The sequence below is a fragment of the Cibotium barometz genome, chromosome 47, assembly GCF_041138505.1.
Source record: "Cibotium barometz isolate CiBa-2024 chromosome 47, ASM4113850v1, whole genome shotgun sequence".
NCBI classification, from domain to species: domain Eukaryota; kingdom Viridiplantae; phylum Streptophyta; class Polypodiopsida; order Cyatheales; family Cibotiaceae; genus Cibotium; species Cibotium barometz.
The window spans coordinates 30,284,992-30,312,815 of NC_141092.1; the positions used below are offsets into that span (position 1 = coordinate 30,284,992).

General features: G+C 46.2%; 1 protein-coding gene across 2 annotated transcripts; it reads right to left on the minus strand.

Moving 5' to 3' along the window:
- Positions 1 to 1,594: 1,594 nt before the first annotated feature.
- Positions 1,595 to 27,589, minus strand: LOC147611573 (F-actin-capping protein subunit alpha-like). Of its 2 annotated transcripts, none has more exons than XM_086784656.1 (10): positions 27,397 to 27,589; positions 26,763 to 26,878; positions 26,437 to 26,526; positions 26,123 to 26,187; positions 25,779 to 25,937; positions 25,591 to 25,669; positions 4,388 to 4,465; positions 2,130 to 2,204; positions 1,988 to 2,023; positions 1,595 to 1,881 (listed from the first exon to the last, which is right to left on the minus strand). In XM_086784656.1, exons 1-10 carry the CDS (start codon positions 27,509 to 27,511, stop codon positions 1,777 to 1,779), a joined length of 918 nt encoding a protein of 305 aa, XP_086640782.1. In that variant the 5' UTR covers positions 27,512 to 27,589; the 3' UTR covers positions 1,595 to 1,776. The 2 variants fall into 2 exon arrangements, with proteins under 2 accessions (XP_086640782.1, XP_086640781.1); XM_086784655.1 differs by having other exon boundaries at positions 26,437 to 26,541.
- Between the last annotated feature and the right edge of the window lie 235 nt (positions 27,590 to 27,824).

A 27,824-nucleotide genomic window follows, 5' to 3' on the forward strand; every position in this document is an offset into this window, starting at 1 on the left:
GTAAACGGTATGTCAATGTTTTAAAAAATATAAATGGGATCACTTCTCTTGTTTTGTGCATTTCTCCTTGAAAGGGCAAAAAGAAACTTGGGCATCAAAAAAAAAAAAGAACTTAAAGAAAATCTTTGATTGATCAAGTTAAGTGGTATGCTTGAGGAATATTCACCGATAAATAGAGATTGCCCTATATTTTCATATCTTTAGAGCTTTTATTTCTTTTTCTTTTTTATTCAACCCTAGAAAACTTAGGCTATAGCTTAATGGTAGCACCTATGCATGTGCTAGGTTCGAATCTACCCTATGGGCATCTAATCTATGTACCTACTCTCACATCCACACGTGCGCGCACACTCAAAATTCCACCTTAGATAACTTATGGCAAGCCTATGGTGTTCATTTCATTCCACGTGTTTGCATTCTTTTGGGATTGAGACAAGAAGTCTCAAGGCTGTAGAAGCTGAGTAGGGCAATAGTGTGACTATTCTCCATCTCTAATGATTTCTAGTTGTCACATTTGCTAAGCTACTTGTCTTAAACAGATTATTCTCCATTAACCGATATTCACAAGATTCTTGATGGGCCTTGCAAGCTTGGCTAGGACATTGTGAGAGAGAGAGAGAGAGAGAGAGAGAGAGACAAAGAGCTATCATGATGGAGAGTAGGTCTCTTTCCTTGTAACATGTTTCTTCTCTTGTTCTAGTTTAGGGAAAGCCAAGGATTAGTCCAAGAAGGTCAGCCCATACACTCTAACAGTAAGCATAATTGTTCCTAAGAAACGCATTCTAGTTTAGGCAAAGCCAAGAATTAATCCAAGATGCTTGGCCCATACATTCGTGGAGTAAGCGTAATTGTTCCTGAGAAAAGTATATATCGAGAGACCCTGTAACATAAGTTGCTATGAAAGAAATGGGTTGCTTGTATTGCTCTGCTTAAGCATGACCAGATCTTGCACTATCCAAAACTTTTATGCACTACCTAGGATTGCACGTTAAACTTGGCTTTTGGAACATGAGCATTCGAATGCAACGCAGTGATGCCTTAGTCAACGAGACTAAGGACACAGGTAAAAATCGAGGCTTTAAACCCTTAAGAGTGGATGGTGCAAGGTAGGAAAGAGATCAAGCCTTACCTCTTAAATGAGTAATGTGCACAACATGCTTATTCTCGTACTTGCAAAGCTTCAAAGTCCACATCCATTGGGACTTTGAATGGCTAATAAATCAGCCTAGCTAGATTTGTATAAACGCTTTACCTCATATTTGTGTTGATTCTATATACCTTGTTCTGGGGGGCTAGAACCTGAGACATCAAAAAGGGCACTAAGCTTTGGCCGACTCATAAAAACAAATGCAAAGCAAAAGGAGCATGCCAACTTGTTACAAATATTTGATTACTCTTTGCATTCCATCAAAAGGGTGTATAACTGCTATAATAGGCTTGAATCCAAGACCCTTCTAAGCCCAAACCTTTTACAATTCTCATCTTACACAAAAGGATAAGATATTTTGAAACACCTCATTGCACGCACAACAGAAGGTTCAGCGTGCCCACAAAATGGAGAAGAAACCAAGTCTTCCATTGGAAAAAATGATTATTTTGTACACGCAAAGCCGTAATAGCTGTGTTTATTACCACTAAAAGAGGAACAGTAGTTAGGAAATAACATGATTTTTTTAAAGAAAAACCACTACAGTCCTTTTAAGAGAGCTTTTAGCTATACAAAAAACAAACCACGACATCCAAATTCAAACCTCACAACTAAGAACCACAGCCGCCCTACTTAGTACTCATTTCACGTGTAATATCTCTTGTCATGCTGAGTTGATGTGCGATTTCCCATGGGAAGAGTGTTCTTGTGACTGGAAGCTTCCTCCGAAGCTCCTGTATGCATGAATCAACCTTTGTATCAGACCCTTTAAACACTTTTTAAAACTTTATTTGGGTTTTTTAACTAAACCCTGAGTTTGACAATCTTGCATTCACAAACCTTAAAAGTGTTGTCTGAGAGTTTTGAGTAAGAATCCTGCCCAAAAAGCAATTCGACAAAAACAATACATCTGGTTGGATTGGGAAACGAAAGAAACATACTCATAGCCTTTGGCATGTTTAGACGCTGGTCACAAACCCACCTCTAAGCAAGCCAAGTATTCTGATTCATAATGCCGGATGATATTTGCCATAGCTAGCGCTGTTTCTGATGGGCCCTGCCTCAGCACCAAAACACAGTAAACAGCAAAATAACAATTAGTGATGAGAAAACCAGAATGCGAGTTTATGTCTAAAGATGCAAATTTCTAGATTGCCAAACATTGGAGAGGAGCATTGTGTGGCAGGATGGGAAAGATACCCCAAGATGAATGACCAGCTATTTGCATGCAATCTTTGTTGTACATCATGAGAGAGAGAGAGAGAGAGAGAGAGAGAGCTATTTCAACATCATAGCCAACCAGCAGACCACACATGATCCATATCACAGCTGCCAAAGAGTAGGGAATGGAACTTGAACCCAGGATCTCTTGGTTAGGAGCTTGATGCATAAACTGCTACACGCTGACACTCCAACACGCATGCATGCGCATGTATACACATACTTGAGCTTGAGATGACTTTTCACATCATAGCCAAGCCCACAAACCTGTGTGTGTGTGTGTGTGTGTGTGTGTGTGAGAGAGAGAGAGAGAGAGAGAGAGATGAGATGGATCTTTTAATGTCATAGCCAAGCCAGCAGACAAATACAAGGACAAACCTGAAGGAGAGTGGCACCCTGTCATGTGCAAGACATACACTGGCTGAGCCCAAATCTAATCCTGAGGAAAGCAACTAGATAAAGACTGATTAGAACCAAAGATTAGGAGCAGGTGTTGCTGATTTGGCCGGGGATTGACTAATTGTGGACATGGAGGAGTTGTCGGCCAATACCTACAAGTGGATGTCCAGTTGGCTGCAGCAAGAAAGAGATATTTGTCTAGTTTGCTGGCCGACCAGTTGATTGTGTCATATCCAGCCTATAAAAGGCATACATGCTCATTGTTTTGACCATTCAGCCCTTAGCTTGGCTGGGTCATAGGATTAGATTTATGTTTAGGGTTTCTACCTTTTCCAAAAGGCAGCGTATGGCTGCAAGGACACTTGTACCTTTTTGTACATTACGAATATACTGAATACTCGGCTATCTCTCTCTCTTCTGCATGCGTTTTGCATCAGTATGTTCCCAGATGGTGTTTAGGGCTGAAAGAAGACTCCCAGAGCTTCTGCATGTGACATTGGTATCAGAGCATCAAGCTCAGCAAAGCTAAACATTGATTCAGTCCCAAATGAAGGTGCACAAGTCCAAGGCACAAGAAAGTGCACAAGTACGAGGCCCAAGACAAGGAACACAAGACGGAAAATTTCCTAGGAGGTTGGTTGGTGGTGTTTAACAAAGCCCGAGGGGATGGCAATCCTGTGAGTCGGGTGCCACTTGGGGCACACCAAGAAAGGCTTTCAGGCAACAGTTCCAGGGGAGGTTGATCCTCCAAGGGGTGGAGTGAGTGCCAGACTCATTTCTCAGGAAAGAAGACCAAAGACGGTGTTCAGGGACAGGGCAGGAACGGAATGGGGACTGGATGGAATCGATGCATAGATCTTCATCAGAGTTAGAATGGATTTGGAGACCGGGCCGGGTGTTCAGTGAAAGGGTTGCCAGAGTAGAAAGCATGACAAGGGGACTCCAAGAATAGAATGGGATGATGACAATCATCCAAGAAACAAATTCGAATCCTGTCATCAAGTTTAGCAGAGGGGGATGTCATGTGCAAGACATGCACTGGCTGAGCCCAAATCTTATCACGAGGAGAGCAACCAGATAAAGACTGACTAGAACTAAAGATTAGGAGCAAGTGTTGCTGATTTGGCAGGGGATTGACTAATTGTGGACGTCGGCCAGTATCTACAGGTGGATGTCCAGTCGGCTGCAGCAAGAAAGAGATATTTGTCTAGTTTGCTGGCCGACCAACAGTCGGCCATTTGATTGTGTCATATCCAGCCTATAAAAGGTATACATGCTCATTGTTTTAACCATTCAGCCCTTTGCTTGGCTGGGTCATAGGATTAGATTTATCATTTATGTTTAGGGTTTCTACCTTTTTCAGAAGGCAGCCTATGGCTGCAAGGACACTTGTATCTTTTTGTACATTATGAATATACTGAATACTCAGCTATCTCTCTCTCTCCTCTCTCTCTTTTGCATGCGTTTTGCATCAGCATGTTCCCAGATGGTGTTAGGGCTGAAAGAAGACTCCCAGAGCTTCGGCATGTAACACATCCTTACACACACACACACACGCACACGCACACGCGCACACACAGTCTTAATCATGTTGATCAATCCAGAAATACAAGGACAAACCTGAAGGAGAGTGGCATCCTTGCATTCATAGCCAGTATCTAGTTGCACATTCCCTTCTTCAAAATAATGTGCGGAAACCTACAAGGCACAAAGAGTTTACCCTTAACATTACATTTAAGAGTTTAGCCTGATGTACATATGACCAAAAAAGGGGGTATTGGAGATCAACATAGCCAAAGAATTTCTACATATGTAAAGAGAACATAGATGCTCCTTTCTGGACTAAAAAGTTGATATACGATGCAAACACACGCGTGCATCACACACACACACACACACACAAGCCAATATCTCAAGTAGTTAGCTTTTTGCAGAACCTCCAAAGTCAAAGTTCTCAGCACTCTAGCACTCTGGGGGCAGTGGTACACTATACAACAAAACTGAGCCCCACACCCCCAAGTCCCCGTAGTAGACTTGTGTCTAATGTGCAAATAAATAATAGAGAAGAGAGAGCAACAAAATAGAGAAAGTCACATGCACAATACACAACTACCTAAACTATTGTATATTTATGTACAAGAGAATGAGATACAACAGTACTCTCCAGATATGAAATAATACTAAAAATGTTGATCATAGTTTATAACATTCGTGTTTGCTTCATGAAGCAAACATTTGCAACATACACGTTTGAAACTCGCGTTTCATACATGCTTTTTTTTAAATGCTTTTCTAAGGTTTTATGTTTTTTGAAAGTCGCTACATTTTTTTTTATCAAAAATTGGTCCACGCTTGCTACGCATTTATGTAACTTGTAAGTTGTAACTTTGTAAGTTTTTATAATGGAACTTGGAGAGCTTGAGTTTACAATGTATATTTGTATCTATTTGTCTAAATCTTGTCCTTTCTACAAGGTATTATATTGGTCATGTATGTTACTCGGCTTGAGCCTGAAACATACTCGAAACATTCTTACATACCCGAATGCGTATGCGTTTGCTAAACGTAGGTTATGAACTATGATGTTGATCTCTGATGTCAGCCTAAACACTGCTGTAGATCTGCCTTGATCAACCCCCACTCAGCCCTCCAGAGGGCTGCAATCGCTCAGTAAAGGTAAGATGTGGAACTCAAATTTAAATATCCCACACATCCTTACATAGGGCCCATTTGACCCAGTAGGCTGGTCCTTAACTTGTCAGCTTGTAGAAAGGACACACGACCAGCATAAATACCTCTTTTCATGCATGTGGTCATTTACACTCTTGCCCAACCTGCTCATCATAGGCGCTTCTAATCTCCTGCCCTACTACTCCAAAGATCATAGTCACAAGGAATGGGCATTTTTAGACTAGGGAATGTTGGGGATGGCAACATCTTCCCGTCCCATGTCACTCTATAGTCACAGGGAATGGCCATTCTCAATCTTTTCCGTCCCCGTTCCCCGTCCCCATTTCGCGTCCCATGTGACTATGCCAGAGATGCCCGATTGCTCCACACACTGCCCCCAGCCTGTCCGACCTTGTGCCCATGGATCAATGTTTATCACACTCTCCCCCACTACCGTTATGGCTGTCCTCAACTGTACAGCATCCATACAAACTGTCCTTCCAATGAAGGAAAAGACCCAACCCTGTCTCATCCAAGATGAAAACTATCTTGAGCATTGCGTGACCACCTTGTGTCCACTTCTGAGGCAAACATTCCATCCTCGCTTTGTCAGCACAAAAAGGCACAAAGCAAACAGCCAACTACTCCTGCGACCAATAATCTCTGGATCCAGCACTGGCTGCTAGTGAGCATCCTCCTAAACCGACACCTTATGTCGAAGTGCTGACTCCTGTAGAGCATCCTCTGCCGCTACCTCCCGATACCAGTATGCTCCAACAAATCTACCTGCATCTTAGTGCTAGTGCTTGGTCCCCCCCCCCCCCCCCCCCCCCCCCCCAGGACACCTCCTTGTGGAACATACTTCAAAAAGTACACCCTGCCATACACCAAAGATAACACCCCCACCTCCTACAAAAAACACACCCACCGACAAGAAACACCAACTGGCAAAACTAACTAAGGGAAACACATCCAAAGGCATGCCCTCATACAGTGCTGCCATTACATCGGAAACTAAATAGTAAAGGTACCCCACGATGCAAAGGGCAGCTGAGAAAAGTCCTCTTGCACTAGCCCCAAAACCAAAGCAACCACCATTGAAGCCAAAGGTTCTCCACTCCATACATTCGGCAACTATGAAGACTCTCCCTCAGATCTCGGACTGGAAACTTCCTCCTATGCCCGTGCCATAAAGAAATTCTACACCCATGTTGTGCAACTAGCTTGAGAAATAAAAAGAGCTTCCTCCTATGCCCGTGCCATAAAGAAATTCTACACCCATGTTGTGCAACTAACTTGAGAAATGAGAGAGCTGAGACACTTGCACATCTACCGCCTCCACAATTATCCTCTGATTTTGAAGCCGCCGCTTCCTTGGAGACGACCTCTCTAATGTCCTCAGGCAATCCTTCGTGATGTGCTCAGTGAAGTCACACTTGAAATATTGACCGGACCCCACTAGAACTATTGTTATCCTCCATGCAGCAAAACGGACAGCTTCCGTCCAAGAGATCATGGGGCTGATGTGCACGAGCATATTGGTACAAGGACAACTTCAAATCATACACAAAATGCTCAACGTACTCCAAAAGCTAGACAATCAGATAAGTGGTTTATCAGAGGACGTCAGCAGCAAGGGATTATTTGTGTCCAAGGACCTGGCCAACAGCAGGTCAGCCAGTCCACCTGGCCTTCAAAGGCCTATAAATAGCAAGGCTAGGCCATTGTGATTCATTCAGTCCTGTAGAGGCATCAATAGGATAGGACTTTTGGAGTCTAGAACACCTTTTCATGAGCAGTCTATGGCTTGCCAAGAGTTGTACCCTTTTTGTACATTATGAATATACTGAAAACTCAGCTGTCTCTCTCCTCTCCATCTTCTGTTTGCGTTTTGCATCATGATGTTCCTAGAGGTGTTTAGGGCCGAAAGATGACACGGAGCTACCACACATGTGACATTGGTATCATAGCTTCATGTTCAGCAATTGTCATGTGCAAGACATGCACTCGCTAATCCCAAGCTAATTCTGAAGAGGCAACAAGATACAAAATAGGATCAGGACTAGATTTTGGAGCATATACTGTTCTTATTTGGCAGGAGTACCTTGTGGAGGGACACAGAAGGCTGTCGGCCAGTCATGAATGAGAAATATTGCTGTCGACTACAGCATGTTGTGGTTTTATGTGTCCAAGAGCTGGCCGACCTTCTGTCAGCCAGTCCATGAGATATTCCAAAGGCTATACAAGGCTTACATGCTCATCGTTTAAGGCATTCAGTCCTTGCTAGGGCTGGATCATAGATTAGACTCGTAGACTAGGTTTTATACCTTTTCAAGGAGGCAGCCTATGGCTGCAAGAACACTTGTACCTTTTTGTACATTATGAATATATGGAATACTCAGCTATCTCTCTCTCTCTCTCTCTCTCTCTCTCTCTCTCTCTTCTACATGCGTTTTGCATCAGCAGGTTCCCAAATGGTGTTTAGGGCTGAAAGAAGACTCCCAGAGCTTCCGCATGTAACATTGGTATGAGAGCATCAGGCTCAAGAAGGCTAAACACTAATTCAGTCCCAAATGAAGGTGCACACATCCAAGGCACAAGGAAGTGCACAAGTACGAGGCCCAAGGCAAGGAACACAAGACGGGGAAGAATTCCTAGGAGGTTGGTTGGTGGTGTTCCACAAAGCACAAGGGAATGGCAATCCTGTGAGTCGGGTGCCACTTGGGGCACACCATGAAAGGCTTTCAGGCAACAGTCCCAGGGGAGGATGATCCTCCAAGGGATGGAGTGAGAGTGCCAAACTCATTTCTCAAGAAAGAAGACCAGAGATAGTGTTCAAGGATAGGGCACGAACAGAATGGGGACTGGATGGAAGAGATGCATATATCTTCATTAGAATTAGAGTGGATTTGGAGACCAGGCCGGGTGTTCAGTGAAAAGGTTGCCAGAGAGGGAAGGATGACATGGGGGAATAGAGAATGGGATGATGACAGTTATCCAAGAATACAGATTGGAATCCCGTCATCAAGTTTAGCAAACGGGGATGTCATGTGTAAGACATGCACCGGCTAATCCCAGGCTAATCTTGAAGAGGCAACAAGATACAGAATAGGATCAGGACTAGATTTTGGAGCATATATTGTTCTTATTTGGCAGGAGTACCTTGTGGAGGGACACAAAAGGCTTTCGGCCAGTCATGAATGAGGAATATTGCTGTCAGCTACAGCATGTTGTGGTTTTATGTCAGCTATCTCTCTCTCTCTTCTCTCTCTTCTGCATGCGTTCAACATGTTCCCAGATGGTGTTTAGGGCTGAAAGAAGACTCCCAAAGCTTCCATATGTAACAGCAATGTTAAACACTGATGGTGTCCCAAATGAAGGTGCACAGTCCAAGGAGAGTAACACAAGACATGAAAGAAGTTCCCAAGAGGTTGGTTGGTGGTGTTCCACGAGACCCGAGGAAATGGCAACCCGATGAGTCGGATGCCACTTGGGGCATACCAAGAAAGGCATTCAAGAAAACGGTTCCAAGGGATTGTACGTGACTGGATCGAGTTGGGACTTCTTCGCCTGGCCTACTATTCTACCAAGTACAATGTGGCTAATCTCTTCACCAAACCACTTCCGAGAGCTACTTTGGAGGTGTTACTTCAACGTGCTAGTATTGGACGCCCCTCTAGCGCTGAAGAGGAGGTGTTGGAATATATATCATCTCCAAAAGGTCTACATGCATGCTTGTACTCGTCATTTTAATGAGGCCTTGCATTAGCATATTTTGCAGATATTATTCAAGAACTTTTCAGCATTTTATGAGCCTTTTTTAGGCTATTTAGGCATATTTATGCTCCACGACAGCTGGCGACCAACTCATATGGGACATATATAAGGGATTACTCCCTTCTCTTCAATTCCCATCTCATTCTTACATATCTGCTGCTGTAGGTCATTGGCTGTTGCAACAGTCTCTTATGCTTGTAAGCATCTACGGGCTTCCCTTGTACTCATTTTCAGCAATAATCAACTGCTCTCGGCCTTCTTCAATTTGTGCTTTTGCCTACAACCTGTGTTTACTCTTTCTTTCAACCTCACCAATCTTTTTTCAAAGTCCTATAACATCCATAGTATCTAGGGGGTAATTTCCCAACCTTCTCCATCCATAACGTCACAGAACTCTTGGGTACTCTAGATATACTAGCATTCCCTCAAATGACTCCATCAGTGAAGCTGCATCAATGTTAATATCCCCGTAGTTACTGCAGATCTAGGTTAATATCCGTACATCAACATAAACGGATATTAACCTAGATCAATAGGGAAGCTGCATCAATGTTAATATCCCCGTAGTTACTGCAGACCTAGGTTAATATCCGTACACCAATAGCCGAATGCTTTGCACTATTGGAGGCAAACTTGACCATAGGGATGTACCTCTCCCAATCAAATGGTCGCCTGAAGATGTATGCACGAAGAATATCCTCCCAAAATTTGATTCACCCTCTCTACCTGCGCATCAAACCAAGGATGATAAGAGGAACTCATACTCAACGTTATCTCTAAAAAGTAGCTACCAGAAGTGTCCAAAAAACTAAGAGTCCCTGTCACTTACTATGTCACAAGGCAAACCATATAATCTGAAAAGTTGCTCAACCCCCCAGCCCTAAGACGTTCAACATTGTTCACCTAACATTGATGACTTTTCACCACATAGTCCTCGACATCCGCCTTAAACATCCGTTTTACCAAATCGTAAGTTCGTTGTACCCCTAGAGAACTTACCGTAGAAACGTCATGACATTCAAATAGGAGCCTCCTCCTAATCTTAGCACTATCAGGTACGCAAACTCTATTGTTTCAGAACAATCATTTGTTTGGAATCAAGAACTGACTACCAGTCACCCTTATAGGTGGTATGACCCTTGAGTCCTCGTCTAAAATTACAGAGCTCCCCACTTGGACCTACTACCAATACACACAACAATGCCCATCAGTTTGACATAGCCCCCTCAAGGAATCATATAAGTCAGCATTAATCTTGGTAAAACTTAATAGATTACCTCCCCAATCCCACTCAAAGCATCTACAACCCGGTTTAAACTACCTCTTATACTTTATTAACTATCCCATTAGGAATAGGGAATCCCATGTTGGAAATATAGGTCATCAAGAAACTCTACATGTTGTAGATCCTAGGGTCTCATACCACTAGGATATACCACATACAAAATCTCATTTAAACCGGACGGTTGAGTCACAGTGATCAATCTCGATCTTGATGCAACTAAGCCTCCACCTCATGTCCAACCTAGCGGAAGACCTATGAAAAAAACAGTCAGCTGACTTCCTTAGTGAATCCCAAAAATACCTGAAGTTGCCTCACAAACTGAGGAACCGGCAAGGCCAACACCTTCTAGATCCGCTCAAGATCAATGCTTATACGGTCCTTGAAAATCCGATGACCTATGAGTTCCTTACAAAAGAACTCACACTTGGAGAGCTTAGCAAACAATCATTCTCATCTTAGAATCCCCAAGACAATCCAGAGATGTTCAACAAGCACCTGTCGGGTTGACCATTCTCCTCGTGATCCAGACAAGGTTTCATCAAACTCCAGGTCTTACGCCATGGGTGGAGTGAAGGAAGTAAAGCGTATGCCGCTGCAAGAAAAGGCTATGCTGATTCTGAATAAACAGGAGAAAAACTACGCTTTTATGCGAGAAACTCAAGAAAATATGCAAAAACATGACCTACATGTGCTCCATGCATGAGACAGAAACCCTATTGAGTATTCACTGGGCAAGCTGTTGCAATGGAGGAAACTCAAGGACTGCACTCATTAAAATGGAGTACACACATGTTCCACTCATCTTAGGGAGTAGCACCTACTACACTCAATAATGGAGTACACACATGGCTTCTCAAAAGGGAGAAGTCCACCATGGAAGCTGGAAGATAACAAAGAGTAAGAGTACTCAAGAAAGTATAATGATCAAAAAGGGTACGATATCCATGAGCCCTATGTCTCATATAGAATCCCCTAAAAGTACACATGTAAATGTCCCTAAGTCCAAGTGCCTAGGCCCCATTCCCCATGTGCATGTGCACCCAAACTTACTTCATTACAAACCATCCCCTCCTACAATGATTTTGTCCTCAAAATCGAAGGGTGGTCGTGCCCAAAGAAAACATATACAAGTGGCTATGTACAAAAGCCAAGAAAAATCACATCCATGACTCATGACTGAATGTAACGGAAGACCTATGCATGAATCATATAACCCCCTGGATCAAATGGAAAGGATAGAGGACTCCCGTTGATGATGAGGCTATATATACAACCTCCTGGATCAAAAGAAAATCCGAGGCATACAAAATCCAAGGCAATGACTCCATGATAATCTGGTGCAAGTGGAGTAGATAAGGAACCACTGTCGATGACAAATCTAGTCGAGTAACCTCCAGGATCAAAGAGATATGTATGGTATATACCATGAACCATCAAAGCTAGAATGGAAGTAGCTCCTGGATCGAAAGAAGAGCTGGACTCCAAAGAGATAGTAGTACCAGGGTCAAAAGGAAAACTCATAAGCTCATCCTCATGACCACACTGTGAATCTGGCATGAAAGATATCCGCCGAAGAAGATCAAAACTCCTGGTCAAAATGTCAAGTAGTCCTGGCACAAAAGAATCATCATGTCTGCCAAGACTAGAATATGCCGTAGATGCACCTGAATGTCCAGCCACATATCCACCACAAACTATGCTCCTCAAATAGCAAAGAATGTATCCAAAGAAAAATGTCCGGACTCCAAAGAACACAGGATCGTGCCGACATCCGAAGGAGCCAAATGAACATAACTCAAGGTCAGCCTCATGTAGAGTCAAATGTGAACTCATGCCTCCGTCATATGTAGCACCACTCAAGAAGTCAAAAGCATGATCCACCATGTCTATGTATGTATGAGTATGATCCGACCCATGCACAATATCTCCAAGTGTATGACACTCTATATATATGTGACCCTCTAAAACAAAAGTTGGATCATCATAAAGATCGTCATCGCTAAGCACTAACCAAGTGTCTACACAAGAGGTATAAGTGGTATCAGTCATCTCACTATCAATGGAATCTCGAAGGTCACTAAGGTCATCCCCAAAGGTATAGACCAACTCCATCACTGGTGTCCCTATATAACCTAAATCCAATGATAGATCAATCTCCAATAGTACTTGATCTAAGGAAATACCTAGATCAACTGTAAAACTCTCAACATCAATGTCATAGGATATGCTAGAAAGATGATCAATACCTACGATGTCTCACCTCTATGAACTCATCACTATTCTCATGCACTATCCCTGACTACCCAATCACAACAACTTGATCCACTCGAATGCTGCCAAGAATGCTAAGAAAACTAGGAGTAGTGGTCGTATCCAAAACCTCTCCACATGTAACAAATCTAGAGGAGCAGCCCAACACATCTAATACTAGAACCTTGGGTCTATGCTCCTCATGATCTATGATGTACTCAACGACATGTGAAGTGTCAATCCCATGTGTGACTAAAGATGTATGACTAGCCGAATGATCATGACTAGTCAAATGCCCAAAAAGATCATGGAATGTATCACTATGGTCATCTAATGTATCCCTATGATCACTAGGAATAGAGATAGGTAACTCTATGATGCTCGTAATGCTCGATGTGCTCACTGCCATCCCTCCCATCAAGATCATGCCCACATGATCTGACTCACATACATCACTCTCACTATCACTATCACATACATCATCATCATGTACATATGTGTCAGTGGCATCATGTGCATATCACTATCATCATGTGTATATGTGTGTGATACACCAATATCATCATGTGTATGTGTGTGTGATACATCAGTATCATCATGTGTGTGTGCACGATACATCATCATAGGTATGTGGGTGTGATACATCAATGTCATCACATGTATGTGTATGACCATGACCATGTGTACAAGTATCATCATCAACATGATGATCATCATCACCATCCTCCTTATCATCCACTGAATGCATGTCATAATGATACCCATCCTCAGGTATATAATCATCTCTGCTCACAAATGTAGGGCACTCAATCAAATCCCCATATACATCCTCCAATGCAATCAATGCCGAACCATCCATGTAAAGATATCCACATAGATCCTCAACAAAATCACCATGTGTAGAATGTCTAGACCATCTAGCCCAAACATCCTCCTCATCAAATAAATGTCTACACTGGCTAGGTAATAACATCTGAAGCTCAAACATCCATATGTGACATGAATATGATGTGTCATCATAGCATGATGTCGGTAAAGAAGGATCTAGAGGTCGAAGCCGCAATGTGCCAAATGTATGTATGAACTCGGCAAATGATATGTAACTCCTCACCTGAAATGGCAAATCAAGATAACAACGATGAAGCCATAATGATAGAATACGAGCAAATATAGCACGATCAGGGTCTGGGATGGAGACAGTGTGATGTCGACAACGAAGATGGTGAGTAGCATGTCGATCATAGGTGGGGTAGAAATAGTAATGGAAACTCATGTTGTCCCGCCAAAGCCCGAAAGTGTGGAAATACCACTAATGTGCTCAAGAATCCAACACTGCCTCTGGAAAAGCACCAATATACTCAAAATGACCAACCATGCATAAACAAGGACTAAGATGCACGTGTGAATGTCCAAAATACACTAAATGGCCTAAAATGTGCACGTGAACGCCCAAAATACACAAAAGTGGCCCCAAGTATGCACGTGAACGCCCAAAATGTACCAAATCGACCACACGGCACACTAACCACCTCCACGAGGCTCAAAACATATGAACAACCCCAAATAAAAGCATCACCGTGTGTGATACACCTCACACGTGTGAACAATCACCCAATATACCCACACTACTTATGAAATATCCCCACAAACTCAAGGCATGAGGACGAACCCCATCTCCTCATGTAAACACCTAACTCAATAGTATACTAGCATGCGTGGGAACTACCACTAGCACAAGCAAGGGTGTGGCAAGGGTCAAAGTGTGGAATGGCCAAAGAATCCAAAGGTTGAGGGTGTGGAATGGTCAAAAGATCAAGGGTTGGGGTGTGAATGGCCAAGGGATCTAATGGGAGATGTATGGGCAAGATGGGCTTATGTGAAAAAGAAACGAAGGGACAAGATGTAAAGTAGATGGAGGGTGGAGATATAAGTGAGAATAGGGTTAAAGCAAAAGATGACTACACGTTCTTCTTTCTCCCTCTCACACTTATTCTTTATCTCACAACACAACACTCACAAACTGCTAATCTCTCTCTCTCTCTCAATCGCTCGCTGAAGCTCCCGCCCCTCCCTGCTCGCGCTACCTGCACACCTGCGCCCCCCCGCCTACCTGCCTGCTCGCCCCCTCGCGCCCCCTTATTCCTCGCGCCCCCCCTTGCCCCCCCCCGCCTGCCCTCACTGTTGCGCCCCCCTCCCTCGTTGTACTGCCCGCCGCCCCACCTCTCCTTCGCGCCCCCCCTTCCTTTTCACGCCCACCTCCCCTCTGCAGTGCCCCAACCCCCCCCCTCCGCCAGCTCCTTCTCCCCCCCACCCCTCTTGCGCGCAACTCCAACCCCCCCCCCTCCTTCGCTGCCTCGCCCCCCCTCCCTTTTCTTGCTGATTTCCGCCCCCAGGGGGATTTTTCCTTTTTCTCCGGCCTTGGTCTTCCGCCTCTCTGTGTGCAGCTCGGTTCTTGCAGGATCTCCGCTTTCGCCTCGCCTTCGCCATAGCTTCAGACTCTGATGGAGGCTCCTCCCGCCCCGCCTCAGAGGGACTCCCCCGCAACCCCCTCGCCCGCCCCTGAGGACACCCCCATCAGGCTCTCTCTTTCGCCAGAAGAGGAAGCGAGCCTCACCGCAGAGGTGGAACGCCTCCAGGCTCATTCCACCATCTGCCGTATAGTCGGCACTCGCCCCAGCAGAGGGGAGATCCAGGATCTTCTCCAGGCCCGCCTTCTTGCAGATGTGGGCAAGATCCTGGACGTACAGCTACTGGGCCGTGGACATTACCAGATCAAGTTTGAGACCGCCCAGAGCGTGGCCAAGGTCCTAGCCATGAGTCCCCTTGACATCAGGGATGCTCGGGCTTTCTTCAAACCTTGGCAGCATGGCTTTGACCCAGCAACGGCCGAGCAGGGAGAGCACCTTTTCCATGTTACAATTTGCTTCCCTGGACTCCGCCAGGAGTATCTTCCGCTCCTCTCTAGGCTAGGAGCATTGGTGGGCTCGGTACTAGAGACTGGCCCCACAGCAGCTTCAGTGGTGGCCAGAGCAGCTGGGCTACCTTCGGTCAAAGTTTTGGTGTCTGACATCTCCTCCCTTCCTAAGGTCATTCAGCTACCTAGGATAGGGGGGGGGATGGATTGATCAGAGAGTGGAGTTCTCGGGGCTCCCGAACCAGTGCTTCATTTGCAGGCAGGTCGGTCATCTGGCCAAGGCCTGCCCTCACAGGAGACCCCGACCCTCACCACAGCAGCAGGCCCCTGATGGCCCGCCCACAGATGCGGCTCGGCAGGCACCCTCCGGGACACCTGCTCAGGCCACAGAGACCTCGGAGTGGCAGCCTGGACAGGGGCGCCGTCGAGGGAGACAGCCACAGCAGCACACCCAGAGACCGCTACAGCAGCAGCCACAGTCTCAGCATCACTGGGTTCCCGTGAGGAACAGCTTTGCTCCCCTCCAAGAGGAGACCCCTGCGACGACTGAGGACCAGGAGATGCCAGCACCCCCTCCTCCACCCCCCCCACCCCCGTCCCCCCCCCCACCGCCTCGCTTCCATGCCGATTCGGGCTTCACGGATATCATCTATCCGCAGTCGACTGAGTCGCCTCGGCACTAGACAGCGCTCGGAGGCTTTTGATTACGCCTTCACACGGCTTTTTGGAGCAGAGGGCCCACATGAGCCAGCACCCATCAGAGTTCATGTAGTGATTCCTCCGGCCCGCGGGGAGGAGGCACTTGATTCAGCGGTGGCCTTCTCATTCCCTCTATGTGGCCCATGCGACCGGGAGTGGACTCTAGAGCTCGCTCTTAGCACTTTGAAGACTCAGGCAGTTGAGTTTTCTCATCATGTGAGCGATCTGGAGGTGACATATGTGATAGGCCGACTATGGGAGTTGGCTCATTTTTTCTTGGATCCCGGGAGTGTGGATGCCTCAGGGATTCGTCATTTGGTCGTTCGCATAGTGGCCGACTTAGCACGCGACCCTGGATATGTATGTATACACGAGGTTGCTTTGTCTGAGCGGGAGGCAATCGCCATGGGACACAGCCACTGGCGCCTGATCCGTGATTCTTGCAGTACACCGAGTGGGCAGATTCGCAGCCGCTCGGATGGGGACTATTCTCCATCCAAGCCGCTTGCGAAGGCCCGCCGTACGGCTGAGACAGCATCCACCTCAGCAGGTCATCCATGAGGATCATCTCATGGAATGTACAGGGCCTTGGCGGAGCACATTATATACGCTATCGTGGTTGCTTGAGGCAGGAGCTTCAGAGATGCCTGGTTGGTGGCAGCATTGATATTTTGATGTTGCAGGAGCACCACTTGGGTGAGAGCATGATCCGGAGATATGGTTCGGTGATGCCTGGTAGATGGGACAACTTTTGGTCTGCAGGGTTTGGTCCTTTGGGTGGACAGGGAGGAGTATGCATGGTCATTGCAGATGTATGGCGGCAGGCCATTGTGGATCGAGGGATCATTGTGCCTGATAGAGCACAGTATGTCATTCTGAGGATGCATGATGAGCTAGTGGGCGTGCTCAATGTCTAAGCGCCCAACCATGCTAGTGCCAGAGCAGAGTTATGGACCCAGGTTACGGATGCATTGCCAGAGGCCGCACATTGGTGTGTCGGGGGTGACTTCAACATGCTTGAGGACCCGGCTGATAGGGTGGGAGGCAGTCATGTTACAGTGCACGGCACGGAGCTTGCAGCTTTGAAGCGATTTTGCATGTCACTGAGGATCAATGATGCATGGCAGCATGGAGCCTTCTCCCGCTCTCAGAATAGTCTTCGTTTCTCTCGATCGGATCGCCGGCAGGGAGGGACTAATCTATCACGGATTGATCGCTTTTATGTGGGCGACTGGTTAGGGGAGCGAGGGGGCTCCATTGGCATTCTCGCTGGCACCTCATTTTTAGATCATGCGCCAGTTATTTTGACGCTTGATTAGAGGACACGGGAGCCCAGCTTGCAGTTGAGGATCCCAGAGAGGGTACTTACAGATCCTAGTCTCGCAGAGGACATTGAGAGGATCTGGCATGATAGTCAGTGCTCTGACCAGGATGCAGCAGGCCAGTGTGCCCAGGGACTCATGGAGCTTAGCTCTTTTCTGCACGCTGCAGCTTTGACACGGCTGGGAGAGATTCGCGAGCGGGAGCAGCGGCTGAGACGCAGCCTTGCTTCGCTTCAGCGCCTTCAGGAGCAGCAGCCTGCATGTGAGTGGGTGGCGTCCCAGCTGAGCCAGGCACGCCAAGAGGTTAGAGAGGCAGAGGAGCAGAGACATGAGTTTTACTATCGTCGCCAGGCCTCTCAGTGGACGCAGCTTGGGGATAGAGTGACTGGGGAGTTTTTTGAGATTACTGGACCCCGCCATGCTCGAGCAAGAGTCCGTCAGCTTGGGAGGCCGGACGGGTCTGCAGCTACTGAGCCCGGGGAGATCAGAGCCATTGCTACTGGGTTCTATAGAGACCTGCTTTCAGCGGAGCCAGCCACTGAGGCTCGGGATGCTTGCAGACAGACGGTGTGGGCCCAGGTGCAGAGGAGGGTCATAGATCGTATGCGTACAGTCCTTGGTGCGCCTCTTTCAGAGGTTGAGCTTGCTGAGGCCTTGAGGGTCCTACCGCGCCATAGTTGCCCAGGGGAGGACGGGCTGACGCCTGCCTTTTTTATGCGCTATTGGGACCTTTTGGGACCAGGCCTCCGCAGGGGCTTTCAGTATGTTTTGGACACTGGGGTGATGCCACAGAGCTTTTCAGAGGGCTTGATCTTTCTCATCCCCAAGGGGGAGGGAGTCTCAGATGATATTCGGCATTGGAGACCTATTACGATCCTCAATACTGTCTACAAGGTCTTAGCAAAGGCCTTGAGTTTGAGGATCCAGCCCTTCCTGGGGGAGTTGATTCATGCTACCCAGACAGGATTCGTCAAGGAGCGTAGTATCCTTGACAACATTTTCACCTTCTGGGAGGCGACCGCTCGAGCTAGATTTCTTGGTGAGGACCTGGTCGTGATGCTTCTCGATTTTGAGAAGGCATACGATAGAGTCGATTGGGATTTCTTAGAGGGCACTATGCTTCGCCTGGGCTTTGAGCCAAGTTGGATTAGAGGGGTGGCGGCTCTGTATTCCACGGCTCGCAGCCAGGTGTTGATTGCAGGAGGACGGGGGCCGAGTTTTGAGCTGAACAGATCAGTCCGTCAGGGGTGTCCCCTCGCCCCTTTTCTTTTTCTCTTCTTTGCGGAGACTATGAGCATGTATTTGACGGCAGAGGAGGTTGGTTTGAGAGGACTCCAGCTCCCAGTTCGGGGGGAGGACCTGCTCGATGCTGAGTTTGCAGACGACACGGGCTTATTTTTGCATGGCCAGGAGGCCAATCTTCTTCGGGCACAGCAGTCGCTCCAGGTTTTTAGTGCAGCTTCAGGAGCATTGATCAATTGGCGCAAGACAGTGGCCTTTTGGATCAGTAGCGCTCCCACTCCGGCATGGAGCCCGGACCCCGGCTTTAGATGGATTCCTCCTGGCACAGCAGTGCGGTATTTGGGATGCCAGATTGGACTAGATTTGTCACCTGCGCAGTTGATTGCCCCGCTTCTTCTGAGCATTCGGAAGAAGCTTTTGTATTGGAGTACAGCTCGACTATCCTTGGCTGGGAGGGTGGTGGTGGCAAATCCGGTGCTGTTAGCGAACATGTGGTACATTACGTCTTGCTGGATCTTCTCAAGCTCTTGCATCAGCCAGGTACAGAGGCTGATCAAGAACTTTCTTTGGTCTGGGCGGGACAGTCAGCCAGCTCGGGCAAAGGTTGCATGGGCAGTTATTACACTTCCGCTGGCTCAGGGAGGCTTGGGCATTATAGATCCAGTCGATCAGAGTAGAGCCTTATTGGGGAAGCTTATTGTTCGGGGGCTGCTTCCAGGCGCTGAGCCTTGGAAAGAGCTGCTCTTGCAGCGGCTGCAGGCTCGGGCTCCCCCAACAGGGGGCACTTGGGCACCAGAGATTCGATGGATCTTCATAGAGATGAGGAGGACAGGCCTCAGTAGAGGATGGGAGGACAGATTTGCTTTGAGCATCCTGAGAACTTGGGAGCTGCTGAGACCGGGGCTCTCTCAGCACCCTCCTTCTTGTGTTGAGGAGCGGGCCAGACAGCCGCTCATCTGGAGCCCAGCGGTTCGCACAGAGCAGGGTCATATGCTGGGTTCTCGGCCTCGTCTAGCCTGGGGACCTTTGGCGGGCAGGCCCAGCACGTAGCTTTGGAGACTGGCAAGCCTTCTGCAGTCTACCAGAGGAGATCCAGGTGGAGAGGCTGAGTCACTTCAGAGGGGGGTTGATTATGAGGGATGACATTCAGGAGGCACTCACAGAGGGGTGGTTCACGCCTATCGAGCTAGTGGCTCCACGGTGGATGGGAGCCTTTACACAGTTGGAGATCCTGATTGCTGTCAGAGCTTGCACTGAGGATGGCAGATGCCTCTACTATGAGATTCAGGATGAGGGCAGACTTCAGAGAGTGGAGGTGGAGTCGTCTTTGGTTGTAGAGTGCACCTTTCAGAGGATACGGGTAGTGGCCGCCGCTTCTCGGGAGTGGCATATTGACCCAGACCCTGCAGATGTGCTCCCGGATTGGCGCATATAGGCATATGCAGCACGCCCCTTGGCCCGGCTACAGTGGGACCTTGGTGAGTACGAGTGGCACGATCCTTATGCATCCCTTGAGGCCACAGAGATTACCTTTTTTCAGTATACTGTTCGGTTGGGACAGCATATTTTGACGGCGAGGAGGATGGTCTCTCCAGCTGCAGAGCGGGGCACTGGCGGCTAGCTGCAACGGGGCACTGGCGGCTACAGGGACTCTCACAGGAGTTTCTGGAGGATTTTTGGGCCCGGCTCTGGGCTAGTCGACAGGCCCGCAGGATCTCGACTTTCCAGGCTGGTCGCCCACAGGGGCTCAGCAGTTGGCACCTGGCTTGTCTACAGCGGTCTTCCGGCGGCCTGCGTCCGATGCGGCCACCCTATGGAGACACAAAGACATTGCCTTTGGGACTGCCCTCAGGCGCAGCTGATTTGGCTGCAGATGCTGCGTATTCTGGCCCCCCTCTCTCCAGAGGGTACGTATACGTGGGGTGCCGCTGCTTGGTCGACTTCGTCAGGGCCTGCTATGGGCTATGAGACGGAGCAAGACAGCCAGGCCATCAGATTCATTAGGGGCCAGCCTCGCCTTGTTCCTTCACCGGATTTATCGTCTGCCAGCTGGACACAGGAGAGGGATCTACGATGGGAGCTCCTCAGCAGCATCACCATCTGGTTCACCTGGAAGGCTCGGTGTTTCAGGGCCTTTGAGGGGAAACTGGAGCCACCAACAGAGACTTTGGGGGATCTGGCAGGAGTTGATCCACACCTTGCGGGGACAGTACGACCGCATTCGGGGCGCCTCGGATGAGGCCATCTTGCGGCGCCAGGCCTTTCACACCACCTGGCGCAGCGGCCCCTTCTATACCCTTCACGCGGGGTCCCCCCGCTGGCACTACAGGCCACCTATTTGGCTTTTCCCCCCTCCTATTGTATGATATAGCCATTCAGTTCTTTGTACTGATACTTGTACTTTTCAGCACCTAGGGAGAGTCTCCCTGGCTGCCCTGCTGTTTTCCCTGCTCTGTTTTTTCTTGTGAGCAGGAGAGGATCTTTTGTAGCCCTACAGGCGTTTTTTATAGCTAATGAAAGGATCTTTTCTTGGGGGGAAAAAAAAACACTCACAAACTGCTGGCTGAGAGCTGCAATTTTCTGAGGAAGGCTGAGAGCTGCAAGGCTCTATGATGCTAGTGTAATTACCCTCTTCTCTTTTTCTTTTTTAATGCCTTTTTTTCTGTGTGCTTGACTGAAGCGTTGCCCTTTGAATGTGGCCGCTTAACGTTGTCAAGGCTTGAAACACACTGTTTTGTTACGCTGGGCTGATTACATTGTTTTGTTCTCGTTTGGTGGTAGTGCTAGGTGCCCCCCCTCAGACTGTAGCGAGCTGACGAGACAGCGCTTGAACTTGTTGCTCTGCAATTGCGCTAGTGGTGGTCGTGTTGCTCTGCAAACACCCACTGCAAAGAACGTTTAAAGAACCCGCTTATTTTTGATACGCCAAGCCTCACAGAGGCAATGAAGCCAATCTGCTTACGCTCAAAGCTGCGCCTATGATACACGTAATGGAGCCGACCGATCTGCAACACGCACCTGTCTTCCACCTGTACCTTCACATCCTCTTTGGCCAGACCAGGCAGGTTGGTTTTGAAGACATGGCAGTCTGTTTGCTTTTGTGCGGCTGCGATCTGCGAGCGCTAGGTTGTTCGCTTTAGTGCGGCTGCAATCTACTTTGTATTTGCAATCTGCTGTCAGCTAGTTACGATCTGAGCTAGTTGTGATCTGCTATAGCTAGTTGCGATCTGAGCTAGTTGTGATCTGCTATCAGCTAGTTGCGATCTGCCTTGTAGTTGCGATCTGAGCAGGGCTCAAACAGCCATTTCTGTAGAGAAAGAATAGTATACGACATTTTGTATTGTGCTATAACGGTAGAGAGAGCCAAAAGATAATGTGTGTGTAGATTCTTTGGTATGTGTGTTTCTCTTCAGCTAAGCCTCAGAGAGAGGTGATAGAGCTATGGCCTCATGGATCAGTAGGTACCACTAGAAGACAAAAGAAACAGAGTAGCCATTGCCTTCCAAGTCATTTGATGAAGCTTCCAAGCAACCAATGCATGCTAAGCTAACAAATGAAGCGTTTTGAACCACTCTGCATCAATGTTTGCAACCATCTGTACTAAAGCTGCATACTCTGCACCTTTTCTTGATAAAGATTATGCTTTTGAATCCTCTTATTGCTTCAACTTGATTTCCAGAAGTTGTTAAAGTGACTTCATTTCACTAATCTTTGCATTCATAAATGGAAAATGTCTTGAATGCATCTGATTACCTTGCATTTGATGTAAAACTTAGTTAAATTTACCAAGATTAATCACTTATCATAAGATAAATACTAATCTTGCATTGTTTGCTCAATTCTTGACAAAGGAACTATTCAATTTATTCCTCAAGGCTTAGTGATGCCAAAATCCAAACTCCAAACTGTTTGCTTTCTAAATCAAACTCTACACTATTTCTTTATCCATTTGTCTGTAAATTTGTTAATCTTGGACTGATTCAGACCATTCTTGCTAGACATTCATCAAGATTTGCTTGCAACTGAACTGATTGCAGAAAGATTTATAACTATTTGACTTGTTTGCTGGATATCTAGCAAGATCTATCAATTCTTGTATAACAGTAGAATCCCTTGGTGTAAATGGTAACACATTGGCTTGCCAATGATCTCAGTTTAAATCTCAGAGGGATTGCTATACTTTTGAACTTTCTTGCAAAGATCAACTTGTTGAACACTTTTTCTTGCACATAAACAAGAAAATCAAGAATAGAATGAAGTTTAGAGTAAAGATCACTTACTGATGTAAAGTTTTGCACCAATCTTGCTTAAAATACTTAAGTTCTTCACTCTGCATTGTTTTCTTGATAATCTTTATGGATTTTCTTCATAATCTTTGCATTGACTGTCACTATTTCAAGGAACTCTGCACAGTTACATAAAACTTTGCACCAACTTCAAGAAACTACACAAACTTCAATGAACTGGAGTAATCTTCGATTTTCTACACACAATCTGCAACTGTTATAATAATCTGCACCAAAATTCTATTCTGCACAGCAATCTGCACTCTGCACAATAATCTGCACACAAATTTGAAACTACACAACAATATATGAAACTGCCATGAAATTTTATGCAAAACTGCTTAAGAAACCAAGCTTCTTGTAAATCTGCTCCAAGAATCCCCAAGATTTTGGAAAATAAAACAGAAATAGAGGATTAACGGATTAATAATTGAAACTATAAGTTCTTTAAGCAGGATAATACAAGAAAATCTCTCAATTTTGGTTGCTAAAATCTCTATAAATCCTCATTCGAAAATCTAGAAAATCAAGATCGAGAAGATCGAGAAGTTCAAGAACAAAACAATAAATTGCATTAGGGTTCAGAAAATAATATTTAATACAAATTCGAAAATGATTAACAAAAATCTCTTTGTTAATCCTGTCAAACAAGAAATTAGCAAATCTGAAAACTGTGTGAAAATCAATTTCGAAAATGATTTAACACCAATCACTCCCTAAGCAAGGACCTAAGCCAAGGACTCTTATACCAATGCAATGGAGGAAACGCAAGGAGTGCACTCATTAACATGGAGTACACACATGTTCCACTCATCTTAGGGAGTAGCACCTACTGCACTCAATAATGGAGCACACACATGGCTTCTCAAAAGGGAGAAGTCCACCATGGAAGCTGGAAGCTAACAAAGAGTAAGAGTACTCAAGAAAGTATAATGATCAAAAAAGATACAATGTCCATGAGCCCTATGTCTCATATAGGATCCCCTAAAAATCCACATGTAAATGTCCCTAAGCCCAAGTGCCTAGGCCCCATTCCCTATGTGCATGTGCACCCAAACCTACTTCATTACAGCTGTCACCTTTCGCTTTCATCACAGAGAGGCAATATGCCCTTCTTTTATAAAATTAAAAAACTTATGTGCTTCTTGCTTTCTTTCTCTTTTTTTAAAGCGTGTGTTTAAGATATACACTAGAAAAAGTCCCCCTTGCTCACGTTTTTTTTTTTTTAACAGCACCAATCAAATTAGCATTACACTGTTTTTTTTTCATGTGCCCCTAATTTTTACATGTGCTTGGTGCCCTACTTTTTTCCCTTGTCAGCTGCCCTACATGCACCCTCTTCCTCTGCCCTGCTGCCCGCCATGTACCAACTCTGCTCCCCTGTTGTACAGCCAGCACATCGGGCCCCTGTACGGGTTGTGGGCATGTGCCACAGCCATGTTGTCCACCAAGGCATCCCCTACAGGTGCATACCATGCACGCCAACTCTCTTACAGCCTAGCAAAAGCAACAATGACCTTTGGTGCAGCTTCTGGCAAAGATTACCCAAATTAGACCCTAATCCCAAGGATTAGTATTAGGTACAAAACACCGGTGAAGGCAACGGGAACTGGTAGGAAAATCCGCTGGAGAGGGGTTCCATGAAGAAGATAGTCAACGACATAGTGCCTAAAGGCCAACAAACCCAAGTGGTAACAAAGAAGCAGAATCCAGACAGCTCTTCGGAGCAAGAATCAGCTGGAGCAATGTGGACTGAGTTAAAGGCAGCCCTACGCACCTTTATACCAGCACCAGAAAGGCGCCCCCTGGCCAGAGGGGGGTATGTTTACAAGACATACAAAAGGGTGGGTGGGGGGGTATGTTTACTATTTACAAGACATACAAAAGGGTGGGTGTGGCTGGGTACGTTTACAAACAAATACAAAAAGTGTGCGGGGGTGTTCAAAGCTGTTGTGATTCTTGTTTTCTTTTTCTTTATTTTTGCGCCCCGGCGGGGGGGGATTGTGTGTTGTTATTATCTGTTGGTTGATGGCCCTTTCTCCATCAGCATCGTATTAACCCTCAGCATGGATTGAAGACAACTTGGGGAAGGAGCAGATTCAGCACTGAAATTAACCAAGGAGGTTGGAGGTCTTTAAAGCCCCCAGTTCACCAAAGTAAATTTGGCTTTGGAGGAGAACGTCTTACTGCCACCTGAAAAGCACTGAGAGCACAGAAAACTACATAATTGTCTCATCATACTACAGCCATTCAACCTTTGCACTTGACATTCACATCCAAGAAGGAAAATACTCTGAGATAGAGGAAGGGGAAGGGGAAGGGGAGCGAAGAAGGAAGGGGGGGGGGGGAGGTTTCAAGGTATGGCTAAGCATGTCCACCTTTATATGGCCTTTCAGCTCCACTGTCTGCAAGTCCCCATGTAACTGAATTTTCCAAACCGAACACCATCGTCCATTGCTGTTATACCACCCCCCCCCCCCCCAAAAAAAAAAACAAAAAAAAAACTTGAGCGTAAACAGATCCACTATGAAACAATGAATGATTTGCAACAGAGTGTTGTAGGTACCAAAAATTTTTTGGGCTCAGTTTAGCCGAAGAAATTGCCACGGTGAGCTCAAATGTTTGCTTGTCCTCAGAATCCTTTCCATTGGTAGCATAGGCTGCACAATGTCCTCTTGGAAATGCTTCCTCTACATATCGCATCACTTCTGCATCAACAGCACTACTGCAAAATTTCCAAAAAACACACACACAGGCTTGACTTCAAAAAAACAAACCCCCCTCCCTTGCAGTCAAATGAACAACTACAAGAAAAGTTTGCAAAGCGATAATATTAGAGATAATGGAGTGAGTCATCAAGAGCATATAGAGATAATGGAGTGAGTCATCAAGAGCATATAGAGAACACACCGATATTCCTCTACATAAGCGGATGGTAACTCATCGTCAGTGGCAGGCCTCACTCCTGTACAAACCTGTAACAAGTGGGACAACAGTAAATGAAGCTTGTGAAAGCTTACAAACGATATCCCATATATCCATTTACACAAAAGCAAAAGACCTGACCAAAACATTCTCTATAATAACTGTGTGGGGAGTTTTTTGCGCGGGAGGAGGGAGGGAGGGGGGGGTTGTGTTTGTGGGGGTTGTGTGATGATTTATCTGCATCCAGCTTAATCTAGTCCACTTGGGCCATACACAAAAGTATGGGAGCTAGAGCTTGCCTGCTTGATGTGATCCACAGTGGCAACCTGAGCTGCCTGTGGGTCGATAAAATGATCAGCATCGATTTCTCCATACTGACATACAAGGACCTGTAGCAGCCAAATCTACCTGCAAATCAGGGAGTTCCAACCTGAGAAGTCCATGAATCTCGTGCAGCATGTTGCTTACCACACCCACAAGGTTATATCATGAGCGACCAGAAAGGAGGAGCCAACGCACTCAAAATACTTCAGTTTGAAGCAACTCCACTTCAATGCACATTCATGAAGGCAGAGCCAATTTTGCAAGAAAGCATGGTATGCAGAAAAGAACAGAGCTAGTGTACCTGGCCGCTCCCATCCGACATCTCAATAGCTAGCATTTGCTCCTTATTGTACTGAGGAAAAGCCTCCCTAGCAGCTGCTTGAAAGAGATCTTCGTTTGAAAGCACACCTTGCAAATCTACATCGTTAAAGCATTCAACAAGCGTTAGAAACAATCCTGGCCAATGGGAGAATGTGTGTAAACGCATGACAGAAAACATGACTCCAGCATTTCCCCCGTCTCACAGACAGTGGAGCCATGAGCGGCCAACCTTTGAAGCCACAGTTTTTTGCTATCTCTTATATGTGAGATATGTATACCCAAAAAAGGAAAAAACAGGAGCATTGCAAACCTATCTATAGATTAATCACAAAAAAATAGAATTGAATAATACATTTTTTTCTCAAGCAATCCAGGCTCGAGAAAATTACCCATATAATTAAATACATTTTTCACCAATTTTTGTTTTCAAAAAGAAAAACTAAAACAATCCAGGCGTCCCGAAGGAAAACAAACTGCTGTGGATCATGATGGTAGTAATAATGGATGGCATAAAAACAGAAAGCTGAACAGATTGTAAAAAAACAGTCGGCACAGCAAACCCCCTCGCCCTCCAAAACACACACACACGCACGCACGCACGCACGCACTCATACCTTTCGCTACATATTGTATCCCGCCAGGTGGAGAGTTGAGAAGAAACCACTTCGCCATAGCAATTTTCTGCTCATCAGAGAGCTCCTCGTCATCCCCTTCCTGCTGCCGAGGCATAGCTTGAAACACCAGTAGATGAAGAGCTTCGAAGCTGTCTTATGACTGTGGCTATGGACATAAAATTATAAGAGTACCCCCGTCTCCGGTGTAAACCTTCTTTTAAGCAAGGACGTCCCCACATGTAAACCTTTTTCCCTACACCACCTTTTGCTTTTGTTGGGCTAGTTGGAAGGAGCCTTCAAATTTTTCAAACAGATGTTTACACGTGTGAGGCGTGGATCCCATGAGTTTTGATGTGAGAAAATGCTTTCATTTCCCAAGCAAGTCTAGTGTGGGAGTCCTCAAGGGCAGCACTGCCTCATATAAGCTA